This window comes from Labrus mixtus, chromosome 16, assembly GCF_963584025.1.
Source record: "Labrus mixtus chromosome 16, fLabMix1.1, whole genome shotgun sequence".
Taxonomy (NCBI): Eukaryota; Metazoa; Chordata; class Actinopteri; order Labriformes; family Labridae; genus Labrus; species Labrus mixtus.
Window position 1 is genome coordinate 7,528,145 of NC_083627.1, and position 12,390 is coordinate 7,540,534.

At 42.5% G+C, this 12,390-nt stretch overlaps 1 protein-coding gene, 1 long non-coding RNA gene and 1 other non-coding gene across 6 annotated transcripts; all 3 read right to left on the reverse strand.

The window, feature by feature from the left end:
* Positions 1-334: 334 nt before the first annotated feature.
* On the reverse strand, positions 335-8,382 carry c16h6orf47 (chromosome 16 C6orf47 homolog). Its single transcript, XM_061060578.1, has 3 exons — positions 7,872-8,382; positions 5,735-7,075; positions 335-2,922 (listed from the first exon to the last, which is right to left on the reverse strand). Exon 2 carries the CDS (start codon positions 6,645-6,647, stop codon positions 5,742-5,744), a length of 906 nt encoding a protein of 301 aa, XP_060916561.1. The 5' UTR covers positions 6,648-7,075; positions 7,872-8,382; the 3' UTR covers positions 335-2,922; positions 5,735-5,741.
* A 1,721-nt stretch (positions 8,383-10,103) lies between these two features.
* LOC132991416 (uncharacterized) lies at positions 10,104-11,890 on the reverse strand. 4 transcript variants are annotated; one of them, XR_009676182.1, is made up of 5 exons: positions 11,538-11,886; positions 11,267-11,344; positions 11,035-11,073; positions 10,424-10,466; positions 10,161-10,175 (listed from the first exon to the last, which is right to left on the reverse strand). It is a non-coding gene; the product is annotated as an uncharacterized LOC132991416 (long non-coding RNA). The 4 variants fall into 4 exon arrangements; XR_009676181.1 differs by having other exon boundaries at positions 10,104-10,175; positions 10,424-11,073; positions 11,538-11,890; XR_009676180.1 differs by lacking the exon at positions 10,161-10,175 and having other exon boundaries at positions 10,285-10,466.
* Positions 10,918-10,986, reverse strand: LOC132991718 (small nucleolar RNA SNORD52). Its single transcript, XR_009676231.1, has one exon. It is a non-coding gene; the product is annotated as a small nucleolar RNA SNORD52 (small nucleolar RNA).
* Positions 11,891-12,390: the final 500 nt, after the last annotated feature.

The following is a 12,390-nucleotide window of genomic DNA, read 5'->3' on the forward strand; positions in this document are numbered from 1 at the left end:
CTTTGATTTTATAAACGATATGTGTTATCCATAGTTAGGTGTGTAGCTGACATGAGTGACAGGTGGGTGGTGGTAGGCTTGTGATTGGTTCATCAGATTGGTACCTCGTGGCAGACATTGGTTGACGTTTTTACAGACTTACAACTGATACAGATGATGGGTTTTCTTTGTTCATTTTTCAGAGAACATGAGTTATTAATTTCTGTCAGGACCGAAAGACAATTTCAACCAGAATCTTAAAAAGTGGATCTGGAGGAAATGACCAACCCTGCCTTTGGTAAACATTAAATCTGCGATGTGATTCACGCGTTATAAAGTGAAACCAAAGAACACGTTGTTTGAACACGGTCTTTAATTTTTGTGCCTTTAACTCTGAAGCATAACAAGGAAGTAAAAATCCATACAAACACGTCATAGTGAGCTTTACATTCCCAATAAAGACGATGGCACAGAAACATGAACGTGCTGCTGGTGTTACAATCTCCAAACACAACAAACATCAGCGGTAGTGTCGTCCTGTCGAGGGCGTCTCCGTTCTGCTCTTTCAACAGGTGGTCGTCTGTTTTCAGTTCAACTTGTGGAAACATTCTCATAAAAAAGAAAAACAGGTCAACCAGCAGAAACCAGAACATTTGATGATGTCATTGAGAATAAACCAGAAGCGTCCTGCAGTGAGGCTCTCTCTGAATGCATGTTTCACTTTTAATAATCTAAATCTGAAGTCTGTGCTGGGTTCAGGATCTCTTCGATGGCTTTCTTAACAGATATGGTTGTGTTTGTTCCCGTTTGATTGACAGGTGTTTACACCTTTAGGTCCAGAGTGCAGGTAGCTCGTCCCTCCTCTCATGAGCCATCATGCTCAATATCAGACTGCATGATCAGACCATTAACAGCGTGATGACGCCGTCTGACGGCCCAGAACAGCGCTAGGAAACAAGAAACAAGATCTTGAAAAAGATCTAAACTTTCACACTGTCGGGTTTGCAAGAAAAATACGTAGCATGCAACAACACGTTTGCAAGTAAAGTCACAGAGTAAGGTTGATGCCACGTCTTAAAAACAATCTGTTATTCTGATGATCCAACGTTTTGAAAAGTGATGAAACTTCAGATCTTCAGTCGTATTTTTCACCAAAACACTGCTGCAAGTTAAACACAGAGAACTTCACCAGCACGTTTTGTATAATTCAGACCCTGGGTGCTGGAGTTTGTCTGCAATGTTTAGAAACTAAGAAAAATAATTTACCCCAAATTAGGTGCCTTTGGTTTCTACTTTCGCTACCTTAGTGTCAAAATAGTTTGAATGTTCCTGGTATGGTATTCAAGTTTTAAAGTCTGGTATTGTGACAACCCCAAAGTGGGCGTGTATTCTTTGTTTCCTGCTCCAAAGACGGTTTAAATTCTGGACTTCGATTCAAAATCAAAGTCCTTTTAAAGGTCACATATTCTCGTCCGTTTAAACCAGAAGTTTCTTGTTCTAAATCCACTCTGATTTCGAATGCAAGGAGTAGTGCTTTCAAATTCTGTATAAAATGTCAGTTATCTTAAAAGGTATTCCCCCCTCCCCTCCCCAAATATCTCTGCGATGTCTTTGTTTCAGTGCCGAAACGTTGCTAATGAATTTGTGCAATTTAGAAAGCATGCAGGAGTTTTGCTGCAGTTTTTGGTAAATAATTCAGGGGGTCCTCGGTCTGTAAGGACTTGGGTTTGGAACCTGAGGGTCGCTGATTCGATACAGACCAAAGTATTGAAGTTGGAGAGAGAGATGCACCTCCTGAGTCTCTCGCTCTTAGGCAAGACACCGAACCACAAACAGCCCTGTAGCGCCCCCTGTGGAGCAGCCTCACTCTGACATCTCTCCATTAATGCACGGCCACAGGTCCTGTTCATGCACGTGTGTGTTTCGGACCTATAATTAAAGCCAAGGACCTCATATTGTGTGCCTCAGACTTCTGTTTTGTTGCTGCAGTATCCATCTTGTATCGTGATAACCCTCGTCCAGGGCGCTCAGATAGGAGCCGGTGAACTTCATGCAAAGTACTTAAGGAATATGAAAAGTAGGAGAGGATCTGTGTGTCATCAGAGGGAGACCGACTTAAATCCACAGAACAAACACAAAGCTGTGTTTATAAAGCTGCGAACCTACCGGACGCCATGTTTACAAATTCACTCAACCTGGACTTGAAGAGAACACTGAAGAGACCGGGAGCCTCCGCCTCAGTATTCATGTTCCTCTTTAACTTCTGAAAAGCGGACACTGTGCATAAAGTTTGTCTGTACTTTGGTGCCTTGGAGAATATCCACACCAAACTTCTTAGATCCCCTAAAATCCGCTCTGATGATGATACAGCTGTTTCATCTTGTAGTGTTTCACGATGCGGCGGCTTGTATGGTTTCACATTTTCCTCCTCCTGGAGTTGATTCAGCATATTTCTGCTCATTCCAGCTGTGGGTGTGTTTGATTGTTTTGCGTTACATTGGGTTCATTTCTCCTTCCTCAGAATGTACCGAAGGCACACGGTGACTGTCTGTCAGAACATCAGAGAGGGAAAAGTCCAACAGGACAAGAAATAAAAAGCTAACAAGATAAAATGCAACAGACTATTTTCTGAAATACTGCATATCATCGTCTTTTCTTGACATTCACAACCCCTCCTGTGATTATAGTCGTGGTATTCATTGATGCTGAACTCAACACTCAGGTGACGACATGAATATAAACTGCAGGTCGAGAGTGTTGAACATAAAGTGACACGAGTACAACGTCTATCAGTTTGTAATTAGTGTGCAATACAACATGTGAGTCCGGCTGCAGGAGCTGACTCTGTGGGCCAAGTCCGTCTGTGGTGATGTCACACACCTGCTGTGATGTCACAGATCCTGCATCTCTTATATACAGGTGAGATACAGGTGGACTCAGCCTCTGTGGAAAAGAAACAACTCTGTTAATTATGAGGAAAACAGTCATCTGAGCAGAAGTGTGTGTGTGTGTGTGTGTGTGTGTGTGTGTGTGTGTGTGTGTGTGTGTGTGTGTGTGTGTGTGTGTGTGTGTGTGTGTGTGTGTGTGTGTGTGTACTAGGGCTGTCACAGTAACAGATTTTCAAACTTTGGCCCTTTTCAGACTGCTCTTTTTCTGCAAAATTGCCGTAACTGAACTCAGCCGTCATCAAGTCAAGATGATCAGACATTAAAGAAACATGCTATGTTGAAGTGCTGGCTTCTCTGACAACAATGCAGCAGCCAGTATGTCCTCCTTCTAACTTTAGATTCTGGTTCTGAATGCTCTGGATTTGTTTGGAACAGAGAATGTAGGCGGTTTTGGACGTCCCTCGGTTTGCCAGATATGAGACCAGTTATCAGGTCAACAGGTGTTGCAGTGATGGAAGCGGGTAAGAGAAGTGGTTCAGATAGAAGTGATTGTACTCGACCTAAAAAGCCTCTGCATGTTTCTAATAAGCTCCACGAGCAGAAACGTGCTCAAACTAGGATCAATATTGGAGATGCTTTTGAAAAATGGAGAGAGGTTAGAACGCAGAAAGGTTTACAGACCGATGCAGAGCTGGATAAACACTGAAGCTTCAGTGTCCACCACATGGCGACCTGAGAGAGCATCCACTCTAGAGAAGAGAGGGCGGGGGCAGACAGCTCTCTACAATGTCTAGAATTTGGACTGCAGTACCCATTTTAAACACTAGGTGTCAGAGTTACATATTGCTCCTTTAAAGCTTCAGATCTACTTGAAGCTTTACCTTTAACTTGGAACACTTGAGTAGAAGTGACATGTTTTACTCGTCTGAGTTTTATGACTCCCTAATAAAAAATTCTTCTAGATCAACATCGCGATGAAAATCTGCTGATCAACTGGAGGTGACGAGTGACACACAGCTGGAGCTGAAGCAACAGTTGGCTCAGGTCCGTTTAGCTTTAACCCACTTTTAAAGTTAATTTAAATAATAATAAGTCTTAAAATATATGAAAGAAAGTGTAGGATATAGAATAAGTAAGGTAGCTGGATAGTTATGAATCAACGACTCAGAGAGGAGCGGTGGGATTTTTAAGTTTTAAGTTCTGGTTTTTGTGTTTGGGGGGTTTCGGGTTGCACGGTGAAGCTCCGGCTTACATCACTGAGCTGCTGAAGCCGATCAACACCAGCAGGGCTCTGAGGTCCTCTGATGAACTTTTGACCTGTAGTCTTCACCTTTACGTTAAGGGAATGTGCAAATGTTGAGTTTAAATGACAAAATCAGTCCGAGCAGAGAAGTTTAGAAACCCTGATGTAAGCTTTAAAAACACGACATTCAAGATGCTCATTCAACCCTTTCATGATGTGTCTCCATCACCACTCACAGACATGACTCAGAGGACGTATTAACCATAAAGTACTCTTTAAAAACATAAAAAAGTGTCACACTTATATGGGGATTCATCCCTACAGTACAGATTATACTCTTGCACTATGTGTATCGTCTTTATTTAAAACAGACGTACAGTATCTCTTCTATCTGGCTTTTTATTGGTAACATAATGGCGTCTCTGTGAACAGATGAATATAAAAGCTGAAGCAGGAGATGAGACGCCTCGGGCTGATAAACTGAATTATGTGAATCTCCCACAGGATGTGTGCTGCTCTCTGTCTGAGGTTTCACACCGATCGGACAAAGTCACAGCGAGTTCTCTATGGCAACAGGATCTAAATAGATTCAACGCGGCCTCACTCTGGGTGTGTGTGTGTGTGTGTGTGTGTGTGTGTGTGTGGTTAATTTAGCACAACTTAAATAGACTAACATTGAGCCACTGTGTCAGATCAGTTAAACCTGACACACAAAGCCCTGCTCAATAATCCGATATGAAAACAAACTCGTCTTTCCGTGGTGGATGTTTGACGGTGAAATGAAACATAAACACACACACACTGATCCTACCGCTGAGGTCAGGTCCACCTTTAGAGTGAACACCTTCTCGTCCCTGTGCTGCTAAAGGTTTAGAAATATTGTCACAGGGTCTTTTTCTGCCCTAATAGAATCAACACTGAACACACAAAGAAACCCTGCAGTGTCGAGGTCTCTGTGTGTACATTGTGTCGTTGTAAACAATAGTGTGTTTGTTGTTTGAGTTTCAGAGTTTTAGGGCTGTGTGTTTTTCACCAGCCAGGTAAGAGATAAGATTTACTTTATTGATCCCCGCAAGGGGAAATTTCTGTTTTTACACTCTGTAAGTCATGCAACACACACGTAGGCTGAAGTATATACACACATGCACAAACAGGATCCTATGAACATGCATTAATGGAGAGATGTCAGAGTGACGGAGCTGCCCACAGTGGGCGCTCCTGAGCTGATGGTGGGGAGGGGGTTAGGTGCCTTGCTCAGGGGCACCTCGGCAGTGCTCAGGAGGTGATCTGGCACCTCTCAAGCTACCAGACCAACTTCAATATTTGGTCTGCACCGGGACTTGAACCGGCGACCCTCCGGTTCCCAACAAGTCCCTACAGACTGAGCTACTGCCGCCCAAGGTAACATTTAATGGAATGTAAAGGAAATATTTAAAGACTGTAAGTTAGGCTACTTTTTGATACAGCAGCGTACCTGCCCCCTCAGGACTGGAGTTTCAATACAACAGGAATAACAGGTTATTCGTAATTGATTAGTATCTTATCTAGGTTTGAAATTCTGTTGTTGTGACAACCCTATCAAAATGTAACCAAAACAGGAAATGAGAGGGACATAGGGGCTCACCTGAAGTCTAATTTGTCTTCACCTTGTCCTTCACAGACATGACCTTCTCTTTGTGTTCCCTGCTCTCCATCATGTCATCAGTCTCTTTGCCCTCCTCTTCCTGTTCTCCTTCTTCCTCATCCTCCGTGCCGAGGAGGACGCTCTGTCGCACGCTGACGGAGATCACCAGCGCCTGGATGATCCCGTAGAGCAGAGCAAACTGCGGGAGATACTCCTGAACCAGCCAGAGTAATCCTGCCATCCCCACTGTGGACACGAAGAACATGGCCATGCCGTGAAGCCACAGCCTCAGGGCCCCCGTGACCCCCAGAACCTCCAGGACCAGCTTGGCTGGGGGGGACACGGTCCACAGGAAGCCGACCACAAACAAGTCAAACAGGTGGCGGAGGAAGTTGAAGCAGATCTCATGGTGCTCTGGATGGATTTCCACCTTCAAGCCGTTCACAAAGAGTCTGAAGGGAGATGTTCTGGGAGGGGTGGGAGAGGGGGGTGGTGTACCGTAGTCTGAGAAGTCCCCGTCAACATCTTCTTCACTCCGACCATCCCGTTTTCTTCTTCTTACTCCGCTTGGTTCCGTTTTTCTCGGCCAGGGAAGGTAAGAAGTTGGCATATAGTTACTCCACCATCTGGAAACCAGCTGTGAGCTTGATTCGGTCTCCTGCTTTCCTGCACGGAGCACTTCGATCTCCATGGGCTGAAGCTTCTCCTGCGCCTCCCAGAACTCCTCTGCCGGACTATCACTCTGACGTCCCCATCCTCCCCAGACCCAAGAGATCCACCCCCTGCCGCCCCGGCTGACCTGCTTCTGTTCCTCAGCTGTTACTGCGGGGGTATTCTCAGACACTACTTTACTGCTGCTGCTGCCGCCCCAGGAGCGAACCCACCCCCACGCCCGGCCCACCACAGCTGTCATCCTCCCTCACTGAGCCGCCTGGAGGTGAATTAAAAATGAGTTCACTAAAGTTTGATTTAAGCTCCTCTTGCTTGAGTCAGCCAAGCAGCTATGTGAGCTCACTTGTAAAGCACGCATGCACTGCCAGCTCAGCCGTTAAGTTGCAGCACTTGTTGACAAGGCCTGGGCAGAGTTATGTGCCATAGAAACACCTGTGGGTGTGTTTGAGCAGGTAAATGTACAAAGAGGGGGGTGGGGGGGGGGCAGCTTTCACAGACTGGCAGCATTTAGAAGTGCAGCTTCTCAGCTACATGTCTTTGGTTTCACCTGACACCTTTGGGGAACCATCCAGGATGATAACTGTGCAGGTTAACACAAGCGAACAAACTTTTACGTCGTCGCAGGCTTCAGGTCGATGCCGTCAGTGTTTGGCTGAAACTTTGTAACACCTGCAAAGAAAAGAAAACACATTTTAAATCCACCCTGTCAACGTTACTGTTTTTAAATCACCAAAAGTTGCAGACGCCTGAATTGCACAAATACTTTGGCAACGTATTTAATCTCTCTTTTCTGACTGAAGATCTGTAACTTTTCTAACGCCTCGGTTCTTGTGGATACTATTGATTGATTATAGAAATAACAGAGATAGCATGCCACCAATATGAGATGCATTGAAATGTCCCCTTTGAGTTATTGAGTCTTGTTTATAGTTTTATTTCCCTTCTCTTACTTTTTGTCAATTTTTACGGTTTAATTCATCTTTATTCTTAAATATAAATATATTTTTAAGACATTAAACTTGCAACTTTTAACACAAAACACTTTCTCTTCTTGTGACAGATTTTCTTCAGCATGATTTTGTCCTCTTGAAACAAATCAAATGTAAGTAATTTTATAAATTTTCTTTAAAAAATTGAAGGATTAAAAACTGTCAGCTAACGCCAGTCTGTGTCACACATCTATACAGTTGTGTGATCTTATTTGAACCCAGCTAACCTGTAAAAAATGACCTCATCTCACCTGCACATTGTGAAATAACTCACCTGTACATTTAGCTAAATTAGCTTTTTGCTAACCTGTAATTATTTTTTAATCCGCTAACCTGCTCATCATTACTTCGCTGACATGTTAATTTCACCACAGTTTTAAAGGATTAAACGGTTCAGTCTTCCTGTCTAATGCCTGGAGAACCATTTGAGAGTTTGAACTGGGTAATTAATCTGATAATAGGTAATAAACACTCACCTTCACCGACGCTAGCTGGTGGTTGTCTGTCACAACAGAGGAGCTAAGTTAGCTCTCCTAGTTAGCATCACACACGTCTCTCGTCTCACGCCCAAAACTTCGTGAACTTTTTGTGTTTCTCGTTCACACGGCAGAGTGTGTGTCCTCTGTGTTTGGAGAATACTGTCGGAGCTGAATGGTGAGATGTACCGGCCGGGTTCGATACCGAGAGCCCGTTGAAAACAACACAGTCCGGGGTCCTCCTGTCGGCTCGGGCTCAGCCGTTTACCGAATTTAGAGAACAAAGACGAAGAAGAAGAAGAAGAAGAAGAAGAAGAACAGGTCCGGTCTGCACCTTCACAATAAAACTCCCTACAGGTCAGCCTGAAGCTCAACTTTCACAAAAAGCTGCCAAACTCAAAAGATTACTGCAACTTCTCACTCCTAGTGTGGATACATGAATCTATCCTTAAGGTAGCTTCACCTCCAGATCCCATCGCGGGGCTACAGGACAAAGTGTGGAGCACAATGCAGAATATCTTTATTGCGTGCGTGTAGATTTAGGGCGTGGTCGCCAACAGTACATTCAGCATTTCGTAACATGCAATCAGGTGGTTAAACTGTAAGGCAAGGCAAGTTTATTTATAGAGCACATTTCAACAACAAGGCAATTCAAAGTGCTTCACACAAGACATCAAAAGCATCATGACAGAGGAAAGAAAAGAAACATTAAAATAGAACATAAAAAAAATCAAAAAATCAGTGGAATGATTAAATCTGAACACAAATGAAATTAATTGAAATAAATAAAGTAAAAATATAAAAAGAGTTAAAACTTACAGTGCAGAGCTGAGAGTTTCAGCAGACCTGCAGTAACCCTGTAAAAACAACTCTTTCTTTCAAACAGGACTCCTTGTGGAAGAGAGCTCCCTTTACAACAGTCTTTCTGCAGACATCACATTTACTATTTTTTATAAACCTATTTCATACTTTTATCTTGACATTGTTCATTCATTACCAACTTCTCTGTAAACGTGTACTATTTTAGTCAATGGGTACGTGTGTGTATGTATTGCAGTAACAGCTTTTTATCTTTGCACAATAAATATACAAAATACTCAAAAAGATTATTTACAGTCCAGGCAGAGGGAGAAAACTGAGCTTTTTTAAAGGGTGGCTGGTTGAATCCCCCTGATGAAACAAGCTGTTAGCTGTTCTTAATGACTACAAACAAAAATAAGATGGAAATGTTTCTTATTTTGTCCTACAATACAGTTGAGAAAAATGTATTCTGTATTTATGATCAAGTTTCTGATAGAGTTTCTTGTTTCATCTTATTTTGGCCAAGTCAATTCACAAATCTTATTAAACTTCTGGTTCAAACACAGTTCTTCAGTAGGGACTTAAGTTGGGGATAGGAGGGTTGCTGGATAAAGTGCCAGTGTGCACTACGTCTTTAAACTGGTAAGGTGCCAGTTCCCTTCCTGAGCACTGCCACGATGCCCATCAAACCCTGAACTGCTCAGGCACCCTTTAATGTGCAGCCCCCTCGCTTTGACATCTCTCCCTTTGAGCCTGTGTTCATAGGATCCTGTTTGTGCATGAGAGTGTATTCCAGTCGGTCTCAAGAGTGTAAAAGTAATTTCCTCTTGTGGGATTATTAAGGATCTGCTCATCAGACTGCATGCTAAAAAAAAAGCAAATGTTCCATACTTGGTTAAGTGAACTTCTGATTTAAATTAGACAAAATTTCCTTCAGAATGAAAGTATCCACATCACTTCAAACTTTGATCACTAGAGGGATGAGAGGTTTGCATTTTAATAGTAACCTGGTACAACATCAAACCCAGTGGTTAATTACATCTTCTGACCATTTCAATCTTAAACTGCTTTACTTCTTCCAAAGCAATGAGTGTATTTAACTCCAAATATGTGTGCAGGTAAAGTGATCTACAGGAACAGATTAATGCCATGAGCCAAACTGCTTCACTAGTTATCAGGTTTTTCAAATTGCATGTGCTGCTGGAGCTTCATGGCTCTTCAAGCGTTGGGTAGTTGTCCCAGAAAAACCCCTTTAACTTTGGTTCTACAGAAACACTTCAGTACTGGTTATTCAAGCCGAGTACATTTACATCCCCAGAACAACCTTCTGCTTAACGCATTTCTCTTCAGTCTAATCAAATCTTCAGACAGAAAGCACAAGAGTCATTCTATTGTCAACCGTTTATTTAAATACATCTGCGTAAAACAAAATTAAAGACGGTCTTCTCCTCCTCCATGACTCCGTCGACATCTGCGCTCCAGCTTGATCAACCACAGCTCGACCTGAAAGAAGAAAGAAATATTTGGTCAGCTGAGCCCGACTGAAAACAAACTCTTCAAAAAAAAAAAAAAGAGAATCTCTGGTCGTCTGAGCGTCTCAGTGCGCTGCGAGTAAAACTTCAGTTAGAATCAGACGAACCGAAAACTGAATCATCATCGACCAAACTCAGAAACCAGAGCTGCAGGATCAGTTTATGCATCTCCACATTTTAACACCAACTACCCACATTCAAATAAACATCAGTACTTACAGCTGTTATTTTCACTGCTGATTTCCATCCAGCCAAGCGCGAGCTAAAAAACAAACACCAGATATGAATTAGTACCAACACGTGACAAACGTCGAGCAGCGATCACAAACCAGGTTTATGGATGTTTTAAACTCATTTACTGCAATCATTTCCCAGAATGGAAAATCAATCATGGCAGCACACTTTGTCCAGCATGCTGCACAATCATGCATCTTACTGCCTTCATGGAGGTCATAATCCTGCATGTCATTTCAAGTCAACATGTGACCAGCAGAGGGTGACAGAGTCTGGATTGGAGAGTCTGTACGTCACAAACCCACAATTAGAAATGTTCCACACAGGAAGCACAATGGATTACAGTGAGAGTGAAACAGTTGTGACTCCCTGTGTTTCTGGAGCCTGCCTCAAGCAGACATGGTAAAAAAAAAATCACTGATCTGTAGTTTTATCTCAGTGAATCAAGTTTAAAACATCCATTCACTGGTGTGTCTTTGTGGTCAGTGCACTGTGAAGACATCTTCATGCTTTTGTCAGAGACTCTAGTCTAAGAAATCATCATCCCACAAAAATCAGCAGAGAGGACAGAGGCTTCTTTTATTTTTTAAACTTACCGAGAGGTGACGTCACATTCAGCTGCTCCGTTGTGGACACTGTGGTAAGAAGAGAAAACAGCCTAAGAACCAGTTCTACTCTGTGCAGTGTGTGGTGTTAATCCAGTAATCTGCATGATCAGTGCACTGTGAAAGAGCATCACGGGTAATCAGAGACTCTAGTCTAGTGAATCATCATTTAGCAGGTTTTTTTTTGGATTCTGCAGCTCATCAGGGGTTCAGAGATACTCACCATCAGGTCACAGCTGCAGACTGATCTCACTCAGGAGGGATCCCAAAGGAGTGTGCAGGGATGAACTTCTGCAGCATCCTGAAACAACAGAGGGGTCAAAATCAGCAAATCATGTTTATGCAGCACGTGGTAGACGCCATTTTGTTTCCCTCTGTGCTATGCATTTAAATAAGTCTTAAAACTCCCTTATTTAACTCACAACTAATGCTACTGCAGAGATTGTATGATCGTGGTTTCCTAAACATTTAGAGCAACCATTTCCTTAACTCACCTTGATCAAATCCGCTCTCTAATCCACCTGGAGATCCATTAATCATTGCTTAGAGAAACATCTCACAGGTTGAAGTCATCAAGTTTCTGCGCCTCCATTACAGTCTGGTCTATCTGCAGCCACACCACGTGGAGGCCATGGAGGGACCTGCGCAGGCGCTGTCGCTCGTTCCATCCCGCCCAGAGGAGAAATTAAAAAACCCTTTAAAAGGAGACTTAACATGTTCTACAGTTACACCTGGAGGTCTCCTAAAACTAACTTTACAGAGTTAAATCTCAATGTTTGCTGAAGAGCTTGTGGTTGCTGATCGGAGGGTTAACCGAGAGGAAGAGACAGAGAAGTGGTCCGCTCACCCTTTTATATAAGCGGGGTCCTTAACAGCGCTACGTCATTTACGTTCCCTCTGCACTGCCTGTTTATTAATTGATTTCGTTCTTTATTCGACATTTTCAATCAATAAACAGGCATTTAAACTGTTGAATATTTCACACATTAATCCAAACATATTATCTAGATGAAAAAAAAAAAAATGTTACAACCAAAATTACCAGAAAACAACAATAGCGAAATATATAGGCTACAATAACTTGAAATAGCCTAATCACAATGAAAGAGATCAGAATAAAATTGGGCGTCTCAAGTCTTTCAGAAAGTCTCAAGGCACATAACTTTTTTCCAAGTCATTTTTTTAATGCTTCAAAATTTGGAATAACTTTTAAAAATGTACATTTATGAACAGGCAATATCATTAACCTGTAAAAGTTTGGTTTTAAAACTTCGATTATTTTCGATACTACGGATTAACATTAATAGGCTATATCAGATATTAAAAACACGTTTGAAAAGCATCATG